Source organism: Copadichromis virginalis, linkage group LG15 (assembly GCF_057382275.1).
Source record: "Copadichromis virginalis isolate Kocher_CV1m ecotype Utaka linkage group LG15, C_Virginalis_male_GT1.1, whole genome shotgun sequence".
Lineage (NCBI taxonomy): Eukaryota > Metazoa > Chordata > Actinopteri > Cichliformes > Cichlidae > Copadichromis > Copadichromis virginalis.
Window position 1 is genome coordinate 8,840,782 of NC_140632.1, and position 26,135 is coordinate 8,866,916.

The 26,135-nt window shown below is 39.4% G+C and overlaps 1 protein-coding gene across 1 annotated transcript; it reads left to right on the plus strand.

Annotated features, from left to right (window-relative positions):
* The first annotated feature begins 3,957 nt into the window (after positions 1-3,957).
* Positions 3,958-26,135, plus strand: fndc4a (fibronectin type III domain containing 4a). The gene is made up of 6 exons (XM_085431714.1): positions 3,958-4,893; positions 11,953-12,068; positions 14,161-14,365; positions 21,104-21,193; positions 23,771-23,904; positions 25,108-26,135. Exons 1-6 carry the CDS (start codon positions 4,818-4,820, stop codon positions 25,147-25,149), a joined length of 663 nt encoding a protein of 220 aa, XP_085287840.1. The 5' UTR covers positions 3,958-4,817; the 3' UTR covers positions 25,150-26,135.

Consider the following 26,135-nt stretch of genomic DNA (forward strand, 5'->3'; position numbering starts at 1 on the left):
AGCCCAAGGATTTCCCCAACCTAATGGCAGTTGAGGTGCCATCGCCTGTGGAGGTCAGAATTTCCATGGACATGCCTACCCACACCATCACTGACCCACTACCAAAAAGGTCATGTTAAATGATGTTGCAGACATCTCCACATCTTCTTCCAGACCCTTTCATGTCTGTCACATGTGCTCAGGGTGAACCTGCTGTCATCATGTCATCTGTGAAAAGCATAGGGTGCCGGTGGAGGACCTGCCAAGTCTGGTATTCTAGGGCCAATTGGGCTCCACAGTCCCTACAAGGCCCACAAGAGGTTTTTGGGTCCTCAGGCCATCATTATGAAGTCTGTTTCTGATTGTTTTGTCTGAGACATTCAAATCTGTGGCCTGCTGGAAGCCATTCTGTAGAACTCTGGCAGGACTCATCCTGTTCCTCCTTGCACAAAGAAGCAGGTACCAGTCCTCTTGATTGGTTAAGGACCTTCCACTGCCCCGTGCAGCTTTCCTACAGAAACTGATGTGCCATCCTGGAGGAGTTGAACTACCTGTGCAACCTCTGTAGGGTTCAGGTATCGGCTCCTGCTACCACTAGGCACACTGACACTAGCCAAACGCAAAACTAAAGACAAAACAGAAAAGATGCAGAGAGAAAAAATGTCAGCAGCCTCCACCTGTAAAACCATTCGTGTTTTGGAGGTTGTCTCATTGTTGCCACTCTAGTCCTGGTGTTCATTTCATAAACACTAAAACAGCTGAAACTGATCAACCCATAGGTTTAACAGACATGCTATACTCTGATTATAGTGTTCCTTTATTTTATTTTATTTTATTTTATTTTATTTTGTTTTATTTTATTTTAGCAGTGTAATTGGTTTTGACTGGCGTCCCAAAGAACATACTCTAATAATGTGAAGAAAAAAACAACAAGACGGAAATTGCATGCAATATTTATGGGTTGTGTTCCTATTAAGTATTATTAATAGCATTCAGCAATTTACTACCACAGCTACATAGAGTGTTTTATAATGTCCTTTTACAAAATAACCATTAACTTTAGAACTGCTTCATACCCAAGCCAAAAAACTTTTAATGCATAGCAATATTTCTAATATTACACTTCAAGTATCTGAAAATAACCTGGCGGAGCAATAAAGAGTCTATGTCTGCTGTCATTTGTTAAGTCCCTGATATCTCATTACTCATAAAGTCCTTTTACTGGCCACTGAACACCAAGCAATTAACACTTTAAGTCTTCCTCGTGTCAAGTGATGCTTTCCTTTAGGGACTTTAAACCCCGGGATGCTAAAGAGATGCTTCCTGAAAGTTTTATTCAACTAAATGTAGACCTAATAGCACAGAGAAGAATTCAAAGTAAAGAGGAGGAGAGAGAGATAAATAGGTTTCAAAAGGGAGCCAAGGTGTGAAGTGACCTTCTACCTTTAAAAGGTTCTCTGCATTTCATGCATTTATTAAAATGAGCCTTTTAAGACACCACCTGCATAAAAAGATGTTTTGGTTACGTGAAGGTACAAAAATACTGCCAGAGGTTTGTAAAAGCCATTTTTTTCTTTCTTCAGAGTATAAGGAATGAATCTCAGTGAGTTTACCACAAGTTCGGAGAGTAGACAGAAAACAGTCAACAGTTCATAATGAGTTTGAAAATATACACTAAGAAGCAGTCAGTGTGAATGACGATCAACAAGACAAATGAACTGTGAAGTTAGTTATTAAAGCTCAAATAGTATTAAAATGGTTGCCTGGGTCTGATTTTGTAGGGGTTTTTTTCATCTTCATTGTAACCTATAAGCAAAAGAATCATCACTACAAAGTACGGTTTCATTGTACAGCACATACATTCCACCAACTGAGTTGCCAAAACTGATCTTCACCTCCTAATGTAATCATTCACAGTATAATGTAAATTCTAATTTACATTGGAAATGTGTACAATGCACTCATAGTGAATTTTTCAAGTTTAAGCAAGAAGATAAAAACAGTTTAGAGCACTTAATATATTAAGTCCAACATTAGTGAAGTCTAGTCAGAATTGCAATTTTAAACAACTAATTTGAAAGTAATTTTTAAAAAATATAAAAATATTTTGTGGTTAACAAGAGTCTCATTTACTTGTTAAACCATGACGATTGACTGCCTGGAAAATGGCAAGTCAAACTCATACTTGCACATTTCAGAAATCCACAGTGATTAATGAAAACACAGTTTGATTTTCACCTTTCTGACTGACACTGCTCATCTGAAAAATGAATTTACACCAGTGGAAGGACAGTATGACAGTGAAGTGTGAACATTTTTGGTGGCATGATCTGTAGATGGGGCCCAAGTCGCACAAAAACAGGCTTAGTTTGCACAAGTTGGCACTGGTTACATAAAACAAGTCACAAAGCATGATTTCATTTCACCTGTGATGGGTTAAAGTCACTACAGGAGACAGTAACATTTTTTAAAGGCAGGAAGCTACTGCCATAGATTAAATAAAATCCAAATCACCAAGTATTAAACATTCAACTGTTTGGGATCTAATTCCTTTTATTCATTGTCTCCTGTTTTCAGATGGGTTTTTTTTTTTTTTTTTTTTTTTTTTGCCTGTCCCATTTGGATCTTTAGCCATCAGAAATGTTGTCTGAAGGCCAAGAAAGATGCCAAGCGGCTATTTTTAGATGTTTAAAAGTGAATCTAAGTGAAGCTTGTGCTGGAATGTCACTCTGGATTTTATCATTTTATTTGAGATCCATTTTAGTGGACTCGAGCAGTGGCTCGAGATTGATCTTGGGATAATCTTTGGTCAATCTCTGTCTTTTGACTCTCATAATAAATCTGTGACCCACTCCTGCTTCTTTCATTTAAGAAATATTGCCAAAGGAGGTTTAGTACATTGTTTACAAATCACTGCAAAACTATCCTGACTTCCAGTCTTACACTGAAGTTGTAATAGTAGATAGAACTGGTCTGAATAAACTAATCTTTACATCTATAAAAAAAACCTTTTTATTACACTATAGAGAAAAGAAGTTAAGCTTGATGCAGAAGCTGAAAAAGAAAAACAACAGCACACGTCTGCCTCATCACAGAGTCCTCAATTTTACCATCAAACATCTGTATTTATATTGACTTTCATGCTGAGGGAACATTCACAAAAGAATACAGTCAATACAGTGAGTGCTAACCACAATAGACCCACTTTTCTGAGCTCTCATGAAGATAAATGCCATAGAAATGTCGGCCACAAATAGACAGCTGTCATGGCAACTCCATATCTAATATCTAAAACGTCGCATCCGTCTGCTCAGACTCACAGAAAACTGGACACTAAAAGGTTAAGAGCGCTAATTTAGTTGGCAGAGTTATGAAAAAGAATTAAACGCACGATTAAGTTTCGAGAGGGTACGTGAGTAAGTGTTATTTTACTTCTTTATTCCTAGTAATTGAAAGATTTGCCACCCGTCCCCTGCTTTACAGTAACAAGAACCCAAATATTTGATGACTTCTTTCCTCTTGTCTGAATAAAGACCGCAGTAGCCCTGCGTGCGGCTGGCAGATTCCCCGTAGATAAGCAATCTGCCTTGAAACGCTCGTCCCATGAGGCAATGCACTCAGCTTATCAACGTGATTCATCTTCCTGATTGTTTGGCGTGTCTTAGGGCGCTGTGCAGTGTGCGGTGGGTGAGAGGCACATCGACCTGCTGCAGCTGGATGGTGGAACGAAATGCTAATCATCCGGTATTTATGATCAGCGGTTTAGTGCATGTGAAAGAACGGGAGGACAGGCTGTCTGTCCCATTGTACTGCCATTCACTCACTCCCCTGTTGCTTCCCTCACAGCACAGGCCAGCCTATTGCGGTAAACATTAGCCCCTGGCACTGCTGCTGAAATATTAAAGCATCTGGAGGAGGGTGTGCGCGCACAGGTAGGCGTGCAGCTGCTCCTCTCCTCTGATGACACGTGGAGGATTAATCAGTGCAATGCGCGCGCTTTGGCAGAATAGCTAAGTGTTAGGAACATCGCTGGTCTCATTGGCTACTTGGAGAGAGCGAGAGGTGGGGGGAGGCTTTTTTAAAAAAAAAAAAAAAAAAAAAAGGTCCGCAGGATGACCAGCCCCGCGTGCCGTGCGTGAATAAACACGTACAGGTCCGAAGCTGTAAACAGTTTTAAAAAAAAAAAAAGAAAGAAAGAAAGAAGAAGAAGAAGAAGAAGAAGAAGAAAGAAAAGAAAAAGAAAAGAAAAGAAAGGAAAAAAGAAAAAGAAGAAAAGGGGGGAAAAAAACCTTAGAGCTTAAGGGCTCGGCGGAAACTGGAAAACTTAGGCGCTGTCCATGGTGCTGAATTTGAATAGCCCCTCGCCGTCCCCTTGGGCCGTGGGGGGACCGGCGACCCCGCTGTGAAGCATCACATTGTTCGGCGACCTGCTCGTACCTGAGCTCACCGGATGATCGATGATCCGGAGGTCGGTGGTGATGGTGTACGATTCCAACCGGCAGGTTTAGAAGGACAGCAGACTCGGTCTCGGTTCGCACGGGAACATGGATGAAGGACTTGTGGGATTAAAAGCCCGAATGAAGACAACATGTCTCTGAGGAGGCGGCTCGCTACGTACTTTCACAGGTTATCTGTTTACTGAGCAGATCGAGCCCGATTCCGCTAGAAGCAGCAGGAGGAGCAGGATCTCAGTCACTCATCCCTCCATTCATGAGAGGAATTCCAACACGTTGCAAAAAAGATGAACTGCTGTAATTTAGTAACCCTTCAATAATAGGAGATTTACATTAAAAAAATATTAACATTAATCTAAGAAGAGCAAATACATCCACCAAGGCATGGCTCGTCTTCTTGTTTTTGTCAACTCCGTGGTCCTGTTGCTTTTTGGCAGCGATGTGTTCTTGGTGGGAGCAAGTAAGTATGAGCCTCTCAAGCAGACTCAAATTAATTATTGTGCCTTCTTGTAGCCTTGTAAAATGCGCCATTACTCAAACTATTACAGCCCTTTGGAAGGGTTTACGCACCTCAATCCCACAACTCATTCATATACATCAAATACGTGCTAAAATACGATTATGCCGTTGCATCCAGCTTATAACACCTGTTTAACCTGCTGTATGATCTGGGCCTTACATTATCACTATTCTTACCTTATTTACTATCTCTAAATCACTAATAAAACCAGATGTAGTGTTTGCAGTGTTTTAAATATACCTTTGGTGTTTTGAATAGCCTGATTACAGATAAACAAAAATCAAACCAAAAACTATTTTAACAAGTCTATCAAAAGAGCACATTCTTGTTTCCCCTCTACTCAATTTAAAGGTAATATTATGTGCAATTCTACTAAAGACAATTCAGTTTAGCCTGTTTTAATTAGACATCCAAATCCATACATTTAATTTCACTACAACAACACTAGTTGCAGAGCCAATGGCGCCTTAAGTTCAATGCAGCAAAGAGACAGATCACCAGTGCATAAACTGTGGTTTGTTTGCATTCTTTCCATTGCGAGGTCCGCTTCAGGCTTAAAATGTATGAATCCTTGCTATTTCTGCCACAGAAGTCTCCTGAGCCTCTGTGTGCATGCATCTACAGTATCTCTGTCTCTTTATCTGTCTACCTCTATCACTTTCCCCCTCGCCTCTCAAGGGAACTGAGTCCTACATGTGATAGCGCCTTGAGAGAATCAGATTGGCACTTCACGGTTTCTGTGGGTGGGTGTGCTCTGTCTGCCTCAGACACCTATTCAGAGCTTCTTTTTTTTTTTTCGAATGTTTTGTGGCTGACATGTGACGCAAAAAGGCATCTCTGATCTCTGTGGAGTTTGCCCAGAGCGTAAGCTTGTCACTGCTGAACACATAAATGTTACACTCACAGATACAAATGTGGCGGCTGCTCTGAGGTTTAAAGTAAATTGAAATAAATGCTGGATTCATTACCGCCAGTCCAGACTAAGCTAGGAGAGTGCTGGATTCAGTCATTTAGAAGAAGGTGTGACTTAATTTTATGATAATTCGGTGCATGGTGAAGGTATGGAAAAGGATCATTTCAAGTCACTTGGAAGTCCAAATGAAAATGTGTATTTATGGCAAATGTTAGTGTAATACAAAGGCTCTGAAATTTATTTTTCCTTCATTTTCATGTCTTATTTCATCTGGGCCAAAAGCTTTTTCTGCAGCTTGTTAAAAACCGGTCTTGAAAGTAACGCATCAAACTCATCACTGCTCTTCCAATTTTTGAGAAAATTCCAGCACTTTCCAGACAAAACCAAAAGTGAGATGCAGTTCTTCCTTAAATCAATCAGTACAAGCATCCACACTCAATTTCTGTCATTCTAGGTGATATAAAAGACTTGAATACTAGTACCTACGTTAACATTCACACACAAGCTAAAAGCAAGCACATTAGGAAATAGATCCCACGTGAGCGTCAGACACTAAACAAATGTAAATGAAAACTTATTGGATTTACTGGCTTGCCGGGCTCATATCATCCTTCAAATTGGCAATATGCTGTTCATAAACCTGGTGACACATTCATGACAAATAGATGTTCTCAGTTACAGATGAATTCATTAGTATGAAAGCCAATATTTGCCCATCTTGTCATAATTATCTGCCGTGACACAGTATTTATTTTAAACAGACACACACACATAACGAGGGGGAAACGCAAGGTAGATTTTCAGCGTGTTTTTGTGTGTCACTCTTGTCTTGTTCAGATGTCTGCAGAAACCAGTAAACACCCACTGTTGGTGCACATTACACTTTGAGGCGGATAAAGTGATGTCCGCTTGAAACTGAAAAGGCTCAAGGTTGGGCCAGTGATTATATTAACCTTAGAGCGGTGCCGTGTCCCATCTGGTCTCACTGCCATTTCACAGCCTCTGGATCTGCGAGTAATAACACAGAGGGTACCTACAGTAAAGAAAGGGGCGCTAAGTGGTCCTACAGTCAAGGGGATCTGAATTGTGGAGGAAAAGACGCAGGAGCTAGCCAGGCCCGCTTACACACATAACCACTTCAGACTGCTGTGGCAAAACTAAATAGAGAAGTGGATTGAAGCGAGAGACTTAAGATCACATCAAATCACTGCTCCCGCATGACATCATGTATGAAAGAAGAGGATTGAGAGTGAAACAAGAGGGAAAAGGCATTCGCAGGTAATACAGGGATGCACGGTGCTGCAGCGGAAATAAAAGCAGCACAGCACTGCTTAAAAGCTCGATAGCAAGCAATTTACAAGCAGATGTGTGACAACCTCCTGTTGTGCAGAGGAGAACATTTAGACTTCCCATGACTGACTCTGAAATATGTCCTGATGAAGCCATTTGAAGATTGACTGGACAACACGTCAAAATCGGAGGCTCAGTTCTTCCCTTTATTTATGTCAGCAAGAGTTTAATTTTACGAGGGAGGTTGACATTATAAGTATTAGATAAGGATTAAACTATAAGTAGTCCTTCAAACTGTCACTATCTTAGAGGTAATTGAAATGTGACTAATAATAAAGGAACATTAAAAAAAAGCCATTGTTCTGCCTTTAAATGTATTTTTACCAGTAAACAGATCAGTCCCCCTGGACCGTTTATGCCCTCTTAACTAAACACAAATTCATGTTAGGCAGCTTTTAAAGTAGCAGCAGCAGCAGTGTAGACGTTTACATAGAAAGACTGCAGAAAACATCAATACAGTTCAATTGAATTCATTTAAAAAAAATGTGGGAAGAATGGAAAACCACCATAAAATAGGTCAGATATTGTGATATCCAGCTGTAGCAGATTTTTTTTATATATGGTCATTTCATGAACCTTTTACAAAATAACATTAATAGATTTAGAAAATCTCTACACATGGGGAACAAAGCTGAATATCTACAATGAGCGGCAGTGGTCTTCAGGCACTCAGACAGTGTGTTAAAAGCAGTTATAACTCTGTAGTGGACATCACTGCATGGGCACAGAAACACTTCCAAAAACACACGCGATCACTACCCAATTCATCTATTCATCAAAAAATGGAAGTTAAAACTCTTGTGTGTGAAGAAAATCAGATATAAAAAAAGATCAGAAAAATGGTCCAGTGTAGGAGCTCATTTACATTTAGGTGAAACTAGGTTTGAATTTGTTTACATTCTACTTCGAGCTAAAGCGGAGAGAGCATCAGTCTTATCAGAACACTTGGAGGACCACGCCTTCAAACACGCCCCCTCTGGGTCTTTCCCCCCCCCCCCCAAGCTGTTTGTTCTCATTTTTGTGCCCCACCCTCTCTCCTGGTTTTCCACTCCCTTCACTTCTTCACTTCTCATTAGTACATGGGGATCTGCCAGGCCCGGGAGCCGCCTCCAGTCCCCATCGAGGTCTTCCCCAAACGGCAGCTCTATTCTTGATTAAGCCATTCACCTTTATCTACTAAAAAAACGCTGCCCAACCTAAAATAAGGCCCAGCTAGTGAAAGTATGTAAGATAGCATCCATGACTGTGTTGATGCCATACATAACTTAACTGAAGCTCAAGTTATCAATGAAGGAACCATTAATGTTGAGTGGCACAAAAAGATTTTGAAGCAACACAGCACAAAGCAACACAACCAGACAACTCTTTTTTTCCCCAGGGAAAGCATTGCTTATTTCAGCAAAACAACAACAAATCTCATTTTGCACACATTCAATCACAGCGCTGTGATAAGACAGTCTGGGGTCTGACTGGGGACAGACCTACAAAACGCTGTTGAGGAGATGAAATCCCTTTTCAAGGCATAATAGGATAATGTCTTATTCCCAGCCTTAAAAATTCCTGTATTCCAAATATTGTCTTGTGTTGACAGACTCAAATCTTATAGATTTGAACTATAAAATGTTTTAATTTCAACATTTAATATTTTGTCTTTGTATTAATTTCACATAAAGATGCAGTTTAAAATACTTCAAAATCACTGAATTTTGTTTTTATTTTCATTTTTCACAGCGATCAAACTGTTTTGTTTTTTGTTTTTTAAAGTTGACTAAGTAAAAGCATAATCTCTCATTTTCCACTTCCAAATTCCTGTTTAACCATCGTGTCATGCTTATGCATTGCTGGGATAAAAAGCATCATAAGCTGTCTTCATACAGTAAATCTGAACTTTTATTTTCTGACCATAAAACATATCCAATTAGTCTTATGGTGTAAAGCATGAGCAGCCAATAAGAAAACAGGCAGTTCTGCTTCGCAAGCAAACATAGAGGTCAAAATAAGAGATGCTGCCCCTTTATCTGGCTCCGATAAACTCAACCTGGGCTCATTTCCACATGGCTTATCAGCCATTCAAAGATCCACCAGCCTTTTCTCCATGTCTGTGTGTGCACTCTGGTTATATGGGGCACTAGCTAATGTGCTCTGCTTTGGCTATAAGCTATGATTCATCCTAGCAGTGCTCCCACATCCCGAGAGGGATGTACCTATTGCCTTTTTATTTCAGATCTTACATAATGCATTCCGTTGAGTGGGGCTTACCCCAGCCACATGGCAGATAACAAGTACTGAAGTCTCTGCCATGACAATCATTACTGCAGTGGAGAACATCAAAGAAGCTAGAGGGGATCATTTGAACTTCTGGGCTGCACATTAAACACAATGCTGTCTAATAAGCCAGCTGTGATTCAGTTTTATAAATGTAAACACCTATTTTGTTTATTTAGTCTTTCATATGATTGAATAGCAGTTTTAAATGTAAGCATTTCAGCAAATCCTTCATTTATAATGCCTCATGCTTCAGGTTTAAATATGCGCGTCCCAGTCAAATTTGCAAGTAATGGATACGGCACCTTATAGGAAGCGGGCTTCACGTAGTGCATTACATTAGCAATGATTCAAGGCCCGATTGCCCTTTACTGTCACGTGCTCCATCATCACCAAATGATCCGCAGACAGAGCATCATGGATATGAGCTGTTTCTTTACCCATGCGCGACTTCGTGTGACCTTCGTTACCTAAAGGACAATGAGCTAAAGAGAAATGAACACGTCCCATCTGGGATGAATGCTGCCCCCTGCTTCTGGCGAAGGCTCACTTTAGGGCACGTGCTGATGGCAATCAAGCCTTAATGGTCTGTCGCTCTGTTAACAGCGGAGTCAAGTGTGACCTCGCTAAACAACGAGCACGGGTAACTCTGCTGCAACAACAACTGAAGCTTCTGTGGAGCTCTGTTAAAAAGGCGCCATTACTGTCAGTCAGTCCCAGGATGTTGGGATTTAATTTGAGTGATGAAAGATTTGAGCATAAATATGACATATTCGCAGTCAGAAGACAATTAAACACTGTCACAACAGAAGGTCGTACATGATTGTACATATATATATCTACAATGTCCTAAAGGATTTCCAAAGTTCAAAGAAAATCAAAAACTATACAAGACTTTCTGTCAGTCTTAACACTGCATAGCCCCTTCTTACATAAAGTTGTTCTCATTACATGGACAAAATGAGGAAGATATAACCTCCAAACCTCTTAATGCCTGTGTTACCCCCCTCCTCCCACCTCCCCCGTCCTCCCCCCGACTATCTCCACAGAACATTAATTTCCTCTCGCACTTTCCATCACAAGAATTAGCCCGGTCCCTTGTTCAGCTCATTCACTCCCTTCCACAAACCAATCCGAGCGTGTCATGAGCCAGAGAAACCGAGCATCATGCTCGTGATTGACCCTGACCCCCATGTGCCACGTAGTGCCATGGGAGCTAGGGCAGGGAGACTGATAACCTTGTCTGACCCGGGCTCCATGGATCCACCTCAGTGTCACCTTTTGCACAGAACAGAGCGACTGTTGCTGATTCTCTCAAAGATAAAATAGGAGGCAGGAGTACCAGAGATTTTAAAAAAAAGAAAAAAAAGAAGAGAGACAGACGTATGTAGATAAGCGCGACTGAGCCAGGAAACCGCACATCATCTGAAAAACCTCTCAATTTCATCATTTCGGCTTTCATCTTTCTTTTTCAAGCAATATCTTTTATGGTCCATGCACAGCACATGCTGTGATCTCAAGACAGCTGTGTTATGTATTATTAAATCCATGCTGCATGACTTTACAAAAGTGACTGAAATACAAATTTACTTCATAGCTGTCAATTAATGCTCACTTTGAGGTGAATCGTTAGAGCAAGCATTACTTAAAGGGGCCAGTTGTATATGTTTTACAAGGTCTTCTTTGATGTCATTGCAGAAAATTTCCACTCATGTGACATTTTCCACATATCACCAGCTACCAAGAGGCCATTAGAAATAATGGTAGCAACAAAAGGCTCACAGATAGTGTCCAGGTTCCAAACTGTCGAGCCTGTCCCATCTTACCTATTCATCTGACCTGAGTGATTGCTTATCGCTGTTCAGGCCTCCCCCCGTCACTCTGTAATTCTCCTGCTCTTCGCTTGCCCCCGCTTTTGTTCCCACTTTGCAATCAGCATGTGTACTGGCAACCAAATCATGATAGATGGCTGCAAAGTGACAGGCTGAAGAAGCATAACCCTGTCTAGAGAGGTGAACATGATATAGACAACTATAAGGCTAGTCAGTCAGGCTGACCCAGAAGCTTGTCAGGACTAGTGCAAATATATTTGCAGGTTCATTTAAAATGCAAGTACACAGGTTATTTAAATGAATTTATTTGTCATTTATTGTAACTTTTGGGTTAAAAGAGGCAGGGAAATACTGGTCCCTTCAAAAACACACATTACAAATAATTAAAATAAGTCCAGAGTGTACTAACGGTTTGTGGATGCCTGTAGAAATAGATCTATTCCTGACCTGAGTACAGTACATTACATTTTACAAGTAAGACTGAAAGAAGTGAGTATGTGGGTTCTCTGAATCTTAGACTTCAGAGTACCAGCACGATTTTAGAGACCCCTCATGAACACAGATGGCGTGGGTCTACTCAAATATCTGGAAAAGCTGCTGGATTAACAGATCTCTCTCTTGCTGTTTACTCTCCTCCAGACCGGCCACCAGCTCCTGTCAATGTGTCTGTCATGCACCTGCGAGCCGACTCTGCAACTATATCATGGGAAGTTCCAGAGGGGGACATAATAATTGGTTTCTCCATCTCACAGCAGGTAATTCTTAAAACTTCAAATGCAAAAAAAGGAAAGAAAATTAAATTCAAAGTTTCCTTCTTTCTTTCTTTTTTGTTGTTTTAGCCCTTTTGATTTGTAAATAAGCTTTCATCATTTCCTGTTTTTGGTGCCAACATGCCAGCAGATAGACTGGTGAAGTGGTGCATAATAATAACCTGCATAAAATTGGTACTGGCTGAATGGAGCATGGCTCTTAGCGTGAAGCTAGAATAAAACCTGGTATGCCCAATTTGCAGAGAGAAAACATGAATGCACAGAAGTATGTGACGCTGCCAAAAGTGCATTTTTTTTTTCATAATGAAAAAATTTCAGGCTTAAAATAGGAAAGCCAGTAAATGCTAACAACGAATGACAGAATGCAATACGCTGCTGTAATCATGTTTACGCTTTACGCAGCTGAAAACATTATGCACCCATTTACTTTGTTTTTCATTCAGTGTGACTGATGGGCTGAACACGACACCCACTCTCCTTCTTCCTCCTGTATAGCAGCTGCATTTGAACACCATCAGCATTCGCCTTCAGTGTCTATGGCAGTTTAATCAGAAGATTATTCATTGTTTACAGACAGCTACATGACTTTTTTCTCTCCCCCCAACAATAAAATCTCTCTGTCAAGCGCGGCCATAGAAATAAATAAGAAGACATTTGGCCTGACGTCACTCTAAGTGCAGATTGTTTGTGAGCGCTGAGATCCCTGCATGTTACTGGAGGAGTAATTCTTTTTTGCTTTAGGTCCTGATTGCTCCAATAGCGTTCGGAGAAGTCAAAGATAAAGTTTGAGATTGTGAAAACTTGTCTCCCGGCACTTGTGGTCTAACTTAATCAGACATCAATTCCTAGTCGAGACCCCATATGGTGAAAATAAAGTGCCAACTGCTAATATGATAAAATACTCAGCATGACTTTCACCAGAACCTGGAATATTTTCTGGTTGGTCACCTCTACCTCACATTGGTTCCCTGATTGTTTTTTTAATGACACTGGAGAGAAATACATTGTTGACTATAGCACTAGCATAAAGAAAAAACCTCATGAGGTGAAACAAAGACTGTCTTACCTTTAGAGCCATTTTGAGGTTGTATTTATGCTATCACTGAATCTACTCTGCTCTTTGCTTTCTGTTTAACCCTGCGATTTCACGCATTAACAATATTGCTAAATATCCAAATCATTTTTTAATGTTTCTGTAATGGTTATTCTACCAGTACTTGCAAGTTCCTTAATCCAAATTCTATTTTTAACGCTTTAATATGATTATTGTGTTTATCCATGAATTTTCTTATTTTTTGTTTTATCAAAAAGCTGGAAAAATAGTAAAGCGCATTATTATTCATTATGTTTTGATTAAGATGCTAATTACATTTATATACCTGCAATCCTGAACAGAAAAATGAGTTTTAGTGGTTAAATGTTAAACTCGATTAATTTCTGACTTGTCAGAGTAGTCACATTTGGTTATGTGCCTAGTAAATAAAAGATTTTTAGTTTTTGGCAGATTTCTAAAACATTTGTGGTATCTTATTTTTATGACTGGTGATCCAATGCATTTTTTAAACAGTGAATATTTTAAAAAAGATTGTACTTTTTTTTGGTCCTAATCTCAAGGTCTTGTTCAAAGAGAATTACTGTGTTTCGCTCTAGAATATATGTATGGTGGGTCTTTACCACAGAGTGTATATTAAGGAGTGACATAAAAACGACCTAAAATCTGCATTCTTTCTAACCATCAGCAAATGGGTTGCTGGTCTTATTTTGCACAACATGATGTTTGGTTTGTAAGTGATAGTGCAAGGAAAACAGATCATAGAGCAGGTTATGCTTTAGGGTGGACCTAACTTTTGATAAATTGTTAAAGGTGAGTGGGCAGCAGAGACACCCCTCATTTGTAATGTCTGGTTTAAAAGAACCAAGAAGGTGCCAGCCTAAATGCTTAGCTCAAGACTTCATTCTATAGTGCTTGCGTTACAATACAAACACTATGTAAACATTTGTTGTGAATTCACGCCAAATAATAGAGAACTGGATTCAATTCACTATCGCTTTGTTTTTCTTCTATTCAAATATTCAGAGGCAGGATGGACACATGCAGCGATTCATCCGGGAGGTCAACACAACCAGCCGTTCTTGCGTTCTTTGGGACCTGGAGGAGGATACAAACTATATCATTCAGGTCCAGTCTATTGGCCTCTATGGCGAGAGTCAAGCCAGCAAGAAGGTCCATTTTCATACCCTTAAGAAGTCAGACCGCTTTCCTTCCAACAGCTCCAACCAAGGTATGGTACTCTGAGACCTTGAGCAAAATTCCTCTAAAAAAAGGGGGGGGGGGGGGGGGGGGGAGTCTCACAACATGCTATGAGTCATTGAAGCTGTAGGCAGACATGATCAAGATTACTGCTACGCTTACAAATCATTGAGACCTGCATGTCTTCGACATGCTGTGGAAAGAAAAACAAAATGTGGCAAGAGCAGAATTCTTGACAGTTCTGCAAAGAGAACAAAATGATTCTCAAAATGAGATAAATATGTGGATTGCTATTGTGTTTCAAACTGAATACGCTCTTCATTTAGTGTCCGAGGAGCCTTCAATCTTCTAATCAGTCATTAAACGAATTAAACAGAGAAGTACGCGGCTAGGTGTTTGGTATTATTGTGTGCTCCACACAGAACAGCGAAAACGAAAAACAAAAGCAGCAAGTTGTCTGAGGAGATAAGAAAGAAAGGATTCCAAGGCATGATGAAGGTGAAGACTACAATACATCTCCAAGCAGCTTGAATCCTGTAACCAGAGATTAAATCTAATTAATAAGTTTGAGGGCCACAGGACTGCAGCCATCCTATCTGGAGATGGATGCAGAGAAAAACTGACACAAGACTGAATAGAAGTTTAGAATGTGTAGAAGGGAAGACAACCAAACTTTGAAACAGTACAATAAGTCCCTTTGGAGATTACAAAATCTGTCAAAAACTTGTTTAAAGCTAAAAATTATATTTCTCATTTATTGGGAAAATAACAAACTGAATTCATGTTTTTACACCCAAATGTGAGGCGGCACACTCAACCGGACTCTGAGAAGTCGCAACTTAATCAAGCGCAACATTCAACATTCACTAAAACTCATTTTACTGTTCAGAAATTCCAATGAATAACTGTAATTTAGCATCTTAATTTAAAAAATAATATGTTTTCTTACATTTTTTTTGTAAAACTGAAAAATTGAACGTTTACAGATGAGAAACAACAATTATTTTTTGGCATTAAAAACATAATTCAGAATAAAGACTCCGTACATACTGCTGGATTAACCATTCCTAAACATAAAATGTGATTTTTGTAATTACCAAAATTTTGGGTAGCTATGGCATAAACCTTACACTGGGTGATTGTGTCAGAATTGTCGATGCAACACCTACTGTGCTTTACCATTTTTAATCGATTTATTTATTTATTTATGGGGTTTTTTTGCAATTGGTGACACATGGTGGCATAAATGTGTACAGAGTACAATAAAACAAAAAAATCATATTGACACGATTCAGAAGTGAGCTCTGAGTCCCAATCTTAACTCAGCCATAAGAAATCACACATTCAACCTGACAAAATACATTCAGGAAGAGTGAACAATCTACCAATCTATCAGATAAGACATGTGGAAGTCTAATTAAGTGCCAGATTCCTGCGATTGGCTTAAACAATCGTTATAAACGATTCAGTTAGGGTGGGCAAGATGCTGTCAAATTTGTCTAAGTGCAGTAGAATTGATAAGTTCACAAGAAGCCACAGCACCAGTTTTGTGCATTATGTAACACATTTGCTTTTAATTTTACACGGTTTGCCACGGGCCTCTTCCCCGAGGCACAGGCAGAAGCAACCCATTACAGGCACTCTTCCCGCTGTTGCGCTAAAGCCTCTTCTTACTCCTGAATGCTTTTAAGCACCCTAACACTGAGAATGAAATGCAGTAAAGGTTAGACAAGAGCAAGTAACCAGAAGCTTCCTCTCAGAGCAGCTCTCTTGCAGGTGGGGGGAGTGGGTTTCAAGGTGAGGGGTTTTATTTCTCCTAGAAACCAACACATTGTTGACAGAAGCTTCAAGCAGGTCTGCTGCCAAACTGCTCTGAATTTATGCAGCTCTATATCACTCTGGGTGTTCCTGTTCAAACTCTAGAACAGCTCATATTCCATGTGTCGGATCAGCTCGCGGGCAGGAGAAAAAATGAAGACCGTGACCTAAAGAGAATAAGTTTAGTATCTCTCAATTTCATACAGCTCAGATGTGGAAAAGGCTATTTGCTTGTTATATACTTCAGAGCAAAGTCCTCTGGTAATCTTCTCCGCAGTACTTCAGCCACGATTGTGGGATGAGCCAAATGCATTAACTCATAGAATAACGGCAACATTGCTCTAGAAACACGCCTGATGCTTCAAAAACTGTTTTGTAATTTTTATAGTCTTGTCAAAGTCGTGAATATACGGAAGTGCTGATGCAAGGGAATCATAAATGTTTCTGTTCGGCTGACTCAGGTTGAGTATCATTAGTTAAGCTGGCAAGCCTGGCCAAAGCAAAGAGGAAGAAACTAATTCCTGCTCAGCACACGAGTCTGCTCTCATGCAGGAACTGACATTGCATTCCTTTCCTGTTGCTTTACATTAAGTGTCCAGGAAATTATTTTTTTGGCACTTGTGTTTTTAACTTAAGTTTTCTTTAAGTAAAAAAATTGACCTCGGAAAGCTAAATAACCATCAATATATCTCAATAAATTGCTGAGCAAGAGCAAAGACACGGCCGGTGCAGACGCTTGGAAAAGATTTATTATGCAACATTAATCAGGATTTGTAGCCTCTCGAGTCATCCAACTGGGTCAGAGAAACAGCCCATTCAGTGATGCTCCTCATTTGTAGGATTTTGTTTTGGTGCGTAAAAGACATCAATGTCAGCTTTCCATAAATCTAATGCCGACACTGCTGACTCCTCACGCCCAAGCTTTAAAGTCCAATCACATCAAGTTTCTAGGTGCAACTTTTGTGAACCGCATTACTCAACTTCTCTTTTCTTGTTTGACCCTGTATCAGTATTTATGATTTCAATTTTCTTGTCAAAGCTAATTCAGACTGAATTACATTCACACGTGGTGTGACTCACACAAACCATCATACACCAATTGAGGGTGTAGAGTATTGTGATTCTCCAATCAATGACAGCATCCATTCTTACATTTCACCCATGAAAACCTGTCCCAGCTTAACTCTTATAATAAGATCTGCAGGTTGAGCTACAGGAATCCAATGTGACCCATTTTTCACTAAGCATTCACCCACATGTTAAAAACAGAACTAGGCTGTCTGGTGGTCACAGCCCACAACTGGGTTATAAAAAAGTTTTCCACATTCAGGAGTGAATGTCTTAATGTTAAAATACGCATATAAAAATATCTGAACACTACAAGGGATCAAGCAGATGAAAAGACAGCAGACTCAGCTAGCTTATTATTTATCACAATATCAATAACAAAAAAGACTCCCCTAAATTTCTGCATATTAACAACAAACAAACAAACAAACAGAAAACGCAGTGTCTGTTATGTTTTTAATTTATAATTTTTTGAAATCTTAATGCGCACTGAGTTCATGTGATATTTTTTGTTGGAGATCTTCCTGCTGACTGTTGTTCCATAAAAGTCATTTTATCCTAGCTGGCTCCAGCACCACAGAGCCATTTCAGAGGTCCTTTGTCACAGCCAAGTGCCTTCTATTGAAACTAAATTGATTTGTGGTATACACCAGACAACCCAGAGTCAGAGCTATGATACATATGAATCAATAGGAGGGTTTTTTTCTCTCTTTTTTGTGAACAAAGCAATTTTATTAATAATGTGATTACATATTGGTGTATATTATTTACCTGGGCTGGCCAGACTCTGCATCCTCCCATTTTCTATGAAGTATTTCCTGGCAAGATTCAATAAATACATTGGAATAGACTGCAGCACTCCTTTTATAGCATCGATGTCACTTTCCAAAGTCTATTTCAGCTTCATTAGTTTCACAGAAAGCTTGTGTGAGTGTATGTTTATGTGTGTCACCTGTCCTTCAAGAGAAGTAAGCTGTAGTTCTGCCTTTCACTTGATTCCCCTTTCAGTCAAATTTCAACTATACCAAGAAGATATATATATATATGTATATATATATATATATATATATATATATATATATATATATATAAGAAGAAATGAAGAAATGAGGAATGATTCAAATTTTTACACAGTACTATACATGCATATGCAATTGCAAATTTAAAAAAATTACTTGCACTTGAATGGAATTAATTTTAGTTAGATAAGCTTAGTTTAAATTCCAGTCACATGAATTTGGTTCGCAAAAGATTCAAACTTTCAGACAAAGTTGGGTAAACTAACACGTTTTGATTCAAACACAAAAATCATTCCGTAGCACAGCAACTGAGAAGAAACCGCTGACACCAAGTAACTTCCAATCCACTTCACACGGTGTAACAAAAAGGAAGAGTATTTTCAAAGGATGAAGACTTTGAGCAGTCTAACCTAACTAGGCAGGTGGTCCCCTTAGACACAATTACTGCATGATGCTTCAAAGCAGAGCTTAGCTGTCTCTGCTGAGTCAGAAGCTACACCTATAGGGTCTCCTACTAACAGCAGTGAGACAAAGGCATGCCACACACTGTCTAATAGCTTCATTATGATTCATACTTGGGCTTATCTCTATCTGCATTCAGTGATTTATATAAGGTTAAAGGCTATTACTCTAGAATATTATGCAACCAAAATAGCTGCAAAGAAATACTCTTATTATTATTATTATTACTATGTAAGTATAAGCATTATAAGTATATGCTTATTATGACTTTCATGGGGGCAACATGCATGACAAAAGCTGGGGCACAAGCTTGTTTATCACTATGTTACATCTGTTATTGCGAACTGAAGAGGCTGTTTTCTATAACTCAGCTGCTCAACGGCATGGGGCATCCTTTGTCACATTTGCTATATTACAATGTTCATGTGTTTGGGCAACACGTCCAAACTACAAGCGGGACAATTCAACTTTTGAACTTTTTGGGAAACATGGCTGCAACAAAAATTGTATTTACTTTCATTGTGATAATCAGTTAATAAGTCCGATCTTGAAGCAAACTTTTTCAGTGGAAAAACTTTTAAAGGAGCAATGCAGCCTAAAATAAAATTGCTCATTCTAAAGTAAACATTATGAAAGACTTCAATGATGCACCATTGTGGCATCAGCACAGAATCCCTGGTGTGTTGTCGCAGTTCACAGCCACAGCCAACATCTCGGGATTAGGGGGCGAGCAGAAGCAGGGTCGACTAATTATCTCTGCACAAATTATTTGGTGTACAGGAGGCAGCGAAATCTACTCATTCCTCTTTAGCACAAATTCACACAGCATATATGAGTCTGCCACCAACATAAAAAATTTATGAAACAACACATGGAAATGTTATTCAGATCTTTGTGTTATTACAGCATCATGTTTCTGCATATATAAGCCAATGATCCAAAGGGTAATGACCACTCACATCGAACAAATAAACAAGTCTTATTTTACAACACTTAAAAGATCTGGTGCCAATATCTTGGTGTCAGATACATTAGTAACCTGAGTTGTTTTGGTGGCAGAAGAAGGAGACATACAAGGTTATAATGGTTAGGTTTATCAGTGTAGTATATGCACACTATACAGCCTGTACCAGTGTGCTCTTGCAAGTGAAGTTTGATCATTAGATCAACTAAAAAACTTCTAAAAGGAACGAGAAGTTCAGTGGAGAAGTAAGAAGTCTCACAGATTGCATTCATCTCTGAAGCCGGTCTTTGATGTACCGTCATCAACCCAACGCTTCCACCAGAAGTCTCTCTACGCACAGACCCGGCTACGTTTTCAGAAGTATCTTGCAGTGTAGACACCAAGCCTTCCTACATATAAATGTTGAGTCCAAAGTAAGGTTCAGAACTTTTTCATCAGATTGGGATATCAGCTGCAACTCCTATCTCTCTCACATAGCACACAGCAAAAGACCATCACACTCACGAGGTTGCTGATTGGGTAGTCTTGAGGAGGCGTAACACAGGCCTCAGTACTGGACATACACTCGATATTTCACTCATACTAAAGTTTGGATAAAGCTGAATGAGTGTTTTTGTTTTTTGTGGCATAGGTTTACAACCAGAGCTGGCAGCAATCCTGGGTGCTATGACAGTTTTTCCACCACAACTTAACAAGATATTGGTATCCATGGGAACAAAATGATGGAAGTTGATGCTAAGAAAAAAAAAGAAGAAAAAAAAGGGGAAAAAGTTAATTTATCATGATTTTTGCTTTAATCCCTTCAAATATCCAGTCATCTGTAATTTTACATGTAGTTCCAAGTCTTTTTGGCAAATTAGCATCCTGCTTTTCTCTTTAATTTGTGGTTGATTTTGATGATGTACTCCTACTTCTGCCCTCTCGCCGCTGACATCCTCACACTATCAAGATGGGGGAAAATGTGACACTCCAATTGACCCAACTATCTGACTGTTTTTATGCGAAGAGAGCTGAGTGTCTGGCATTTGAAGCCAGTTTCTTGACAACTTGATTCCATAAAAGAGGCAATTGGGAAGAGTGGGGCTCTGGAAGAGTTCCATCCATACGAGCTGAGAGGCAGTTTGGAAAGTTTCTAGTCAATCCACTTAAAGGAGGATTAATGTTACAAGATTGATGTGTGGGAATGCCCACCAAAACTACTGTAGTTCTGTTAAATGGCATAACTGTCATGAAGGGTAGAGAAAGTATACATTTTTGTCAATCCGTGCAGACACAAAGTGAGTTTGATTCATATTATAAAGCAGACAGACTCTCTCAGACTGTGCCAGACTATTATTTCTACTCCATAAAATGTCCCAGTGGATTGTATTTAAATGCGCAGTGCCTCTTAGATTTCATATTTAGTGTTCTGATGTGCTCTGTCTGTCCTCTCTCCAAGATGACCCCACTGTGCAGGGACTGGACAAGTCTCGACATCTACAAACTGGAGAGATGATCATAATTGTCGTGGTCTTGGTCATGTGGGCAGGTAAGTTTGTAGATTTCATTCAATTAAAAAAAAAGAAAGAATGAAGAAAAGAAAGAAGGACCAATAAGCAGGAAGAGGGGGGAATAAATATTCAGTGTGAAGCTCACTCAGGATCACTTTAGTCACAATAATAATTCTAATGTGTGCTTTGTACGATGACAGCAACATCACTCCTCCTTGCACCCACCATACAAAACAGAGCATCAGTAAAAACTGGCGGGACACTGATGAAGTAAGAAAAAACATAAAACAAAGAATCCTGAATCAGATTCAGGATCAGCTGATTTAGTATGAGACTACTTCTTATATTCAGGTATCATTAGTCTGACAGGAGATTGAGTACTGTCTAAAATGCAAATGTTACAGCAGTTGTTTTAAGTTAAATGAAAGCTCTGCAAAAAAAAAAGTCAGAACTATAATGGGACAGTTTTTTCACAGTAGGTAAAACCTGCGGCACAGCAATCAAGTTTAAGCTAAAGTACAAAAAAATGCAAGTGGGTCTGTCTGTAAACTAAATCTGACGACTGCGCAGCAGTGTCAAACCAACATCACACTTTTCTGAGCATTTTCGTCTTCTGGGGTTCTCCTTTGAAGTAGTGCGATGATTAATGAAGTGTTGAGGCACAATGAGAAGTGGCGTATCTGTCAGGCAGCTAGGAGCAGGGCTTCCCACCCACGAGGACCAGAGTGAGATGTTAAATAATACTAATGAGAGAAACCAAGGTAACGCGGAAGCTGTGAAGAGCGGGAGTGAAAGACAAGAAGCAACCCGTTTGGCATATTCATAATGGACTCCACATTTGTTATCCGTCAAGCTTAATGTCGGATTTACCTGATCCTCTTTGAATTTATTCATTTAGAGTTAAAACTTAAGACACTGCTCAAAGAAATCAAATCAAATAATAGGGAATAATTGATTCTGTCAGTGTAACACAAAGTCAGCTACACTTTAGGAATATCAATCAGTGCAGTTTGGAGCGGAAACCATCGTGAATCCAACCTGACCGAAGAAGCTTCTCGGATGAAAGCTGAAACGTCTTCAAGCAACTTAAAGAAGTCCAGACGCTTTTCTTTCTAAGCTCCTTAGACTACGATGACCTGGATGACTGAGAACCTTCACAGATATATAACCTGACCAATCTTTCTCTAGCTTTGCTTTTTGCTCGTGGAGTGAGCTGGGTTCTAGTGGCAGTTATGCCAGTTGAGCTGGATGGTGCTGGTCAGTGAGCACAGGTCACTAAAGGACACTGGGCCCTTTAGTGGGAGTCTATTCGTGACAGTTTGGTCAAATTCCTGCACATGAGATCATTTTGAAGCGCTCTGGCAGTGCTCCTCCAGCTCCTCCTTGCACAGAGGAGCAGATATAAGTCCCACTGTTGGGTTGATGCCCTTCCACAGCGCTGTAACTGTAGAAGGGCATCAATCTTTATGTAACTATCCATGTTTTGATAACTCATTCACACACTTTTGAGACTGCTGGGAGGCACAGCAAAGCTTCTTGTGACAGCATGTGTAGGTGTGTGATCCTAGAGATTCTGGACTACCTGTGCAACCCTGAATGGGCTTCTGGGATTGTCTCATGCTACCAGAAGTGACAAGCACACTAACAAAAAGAAAAACTAGAGAAAAATCAGTCAAGAAGGAGAAGGAGAGAGCAATGGTCTGTGACCACCACCTGCAAAACCTTTTTAGGGGCTGTCTTGGGGTTTCCTCTCCAGTGCACCTGTTGTCACTTTCATTTGCACCGAAGCAGCTGAGATGGATTCATAACAGTTTAAACTTACTAAGGAGAAATTAATGTTCTAACATTTAACTGTCTGTCTTATATTGTGATGATCAAGTGCTTCTTTAATTTTTGGAGCAGTGTGGTATAACTAAGTGATTTTTAATATAGTGCTAATCTTTTCTGCTATTCTGTTTAAGATTTCAATGTACTAACTTAGTCCTGACTAAACCATACTTAAAGTGTAAAGAAAACAGCAATCAGACATACAAAGCTGTGTAGCTGAAGTTTTTGTGGATACTCTCATTCTCCACTTCCGCAAACGCCTTTGTAATTCTACGACAAAACAATGAGGATAGATGCAGAAGTACCCACTCGTACCTTTCTGCAGAGGGAATGACGTGGCTGCAATGCAGGAGACGACTTACATGATGCATGAATAATAATTTAACGAATGCGTCTCAGAACAGCTCTGTAACTCTCATTACCAGGACTGTATATCACTTTCTGAATATTTAATAAAAGCGCCCCCATAAAAATTCATGACCTCAGTGAAGCAAGGAAGATAATTGAGAATATACAGTACTTATCCAAATTGGAGGCAAATCTGCATCTGGCAGATTTAGCAGTGAAAGAAAGCAAAGAGTATAGTGAATGACTCTCCTCCAAGCTTTGAGATAAAGGCGCAGCCGTCACCCTCCCGTGGGAACAAAATTCCATTATCCACATGGCATTTCAGCATGTGCTGTTAGAGGAATTGGTGACATGACAGTGATTGACAGCTGCCTCACGACTGAATTCCTATCCTCTTTTGTGTTTTGTTGCAAATGTGCCCCTGTCTCACCTCCTGGCAGCTGTTATTGCCCTATTCTGCCGGCAGTATGACATCATTAAGGACAACGACTCCAGCAACAATAAGGAGAAGGCCAAGCCGTCGTCAGAAAGAAGCACGCCAGAGCACCACAGTGGAGGACTGCTAAGGAGCAAGGTGAAGTCTCAGGACTGAGGCCACACAGAGACGGAAATATTTGAATTCGGTTCTTGTTAAGCTTCACACCAGCCTCAAACAGCTGTATATATACATCCAAGTAAAGTCTCTCTATACACACCATATGTATTGCTATTTCATATTCCACTGCTATGACAAAAGTTTATTTTCTCTCACTCTCTTGACATACTAGTTGAGCTGAAACTTTCCCTGAGTTGATGGCTGAAGTAATACACTGTACGCTATCACAAATCTGATCTGAGTCACACCAATCTAATAAATTTCCACTGGAGGAACAAAATCATCCATTTTTCAGTAGGCAACTGTCCAATATTTACACATATAAAAATGTACAAACCTGAGACTATACTGGTCATTAAAAGTGCAGATTAAGTCCCTTGTCTTGAACAATACGTAGATAAAGCACCGGCAGAGCCTTAAAGAAGCATCAGACTGGAGTGGATAGATTAATGCAGAGCCCACGACCAATCAATTATCAAGGTCACTTACACTGAGAATTTTGACCTCAAGCAAAAATGTAACATTGCTAGACACTGAGTTCTCTCATCCTTATTAGGTAGTTGTCAGACACCTTGGATCAGTTTTCTCTTCTTAGATTTGGTGACTAGCACACTTGGTTTACCTTGAACCCAATAAATGTCTTAAATCATTTATTACTGAGACAGTGACAGCATACAGTTTGCTCCTTAAAGACAGAGTGGGGCCACATTTTGTCATTTCTTTGAAAAAGCAGAAAATTAACAATTCATCAACTGATGTAACTTGGAAGTACATGTTTAAAGTATTTTACATGCAAAATAAATTTTGACATTTCTTGATATTGATCAATCATTGGAGCTATAACTATATATTATTAAAATTAGTTGTTTTGTATAAGACGGTGCAACTTGAGTAAGCTAGCAGTGGCTTGCAACATATGAGCCAACACTGTCCAAACAAAATACAAAAGTATCAAAAGTATCAAGTTCAACAAAAGATAGAGCTGAATAAAAAGTTTGTTTAGCCTCATGGCTGCTACTTTATTTCCTAAGGTGTTGCCATAGCTGATGGCAAATGTATTAACCACTACACCTAAAGCACAGTAAGGCTTTCACACTCCACGTTTAATGGCTCTGTTAAATTCTGAGATCAAGGCATCCATGTGAGCAGTGACTAATACTTATTTGTATTTTGTTTTTGCAGTTTCACCCTTCTGTGCCATCAATCAACATCATTGAAGTTTGAGAAGAAGAAAGCCAAACTTAAAATCCCATCTCTTCTACCATCAAAGCGTTTCGCCCTTTCTCCCTGACGAGGGGGATGAAAGTAGAGAAAAGGAGAGAAATATACAAGGCTTCTGTTGGTCATCAGCAAAGAAAAAAAAAGTGTTGACAAAATACCTGCATGCACCCAGTATTTGTAGGAAAATGCAACACAAACCGACAGACACACTCCGAATGCCATCCAGTAATCCTATAGAAATCCACAAATGCCTACACACAGAAACACCAGAGAGTAAGTACAACAGAATTCTACTCCTGCGGGTTTATTGTACATAGATTAATGTTAACCCATGGTGCAGTTAACATTGATGTCTTTGCCAGGTGCTTGGTATATTATTGCAATACAATACACACAATACGACGTATAATCTCTGGGAAGCCTGTCTTAGTGACTTTAAATACGCAGTGTATTTTTGATATTGGCATGTGCAATTAGACACCACGTTCACACGTTATAGACAAGTGCAAATAGTATTAAAAACTGCCTGGTCACTAATGTATATTATTTTCTGAATACAGTCAGTAGACTAATAAGGCGTGAAAGCAAATACATTAATCTAAAATTAATTTGCTACATTTCTTAGTTGTTGTTTTTTAACCTAATATTACAGTTGAACTGCCCTGGTCTGGATGTTTTTCTTCATACATCATGTAAAACAGATATCTCTGTACATACTTCATCCATTTCCTAATAAAGTTGCATGCAAGTTATTTGCGTGTAGAATAGCCTTCAATGTGCATTCTAAGCTAGATGCCCCAAAATAGGGAAATAAACATGATTGCAGTACAATTAAGCTCTTAATGTTTTTATTCTTCTATTTTATCTGCTTTTAGAAAAAGGCACTGTCATTTATCATCCAGTGTTTTATTTCACATCTTGTACATCTTCTGCAAATTGTATTTTCTAAAGTGTAAAATAAAGCTTCTTTTGAAACTCCCATTACTAAA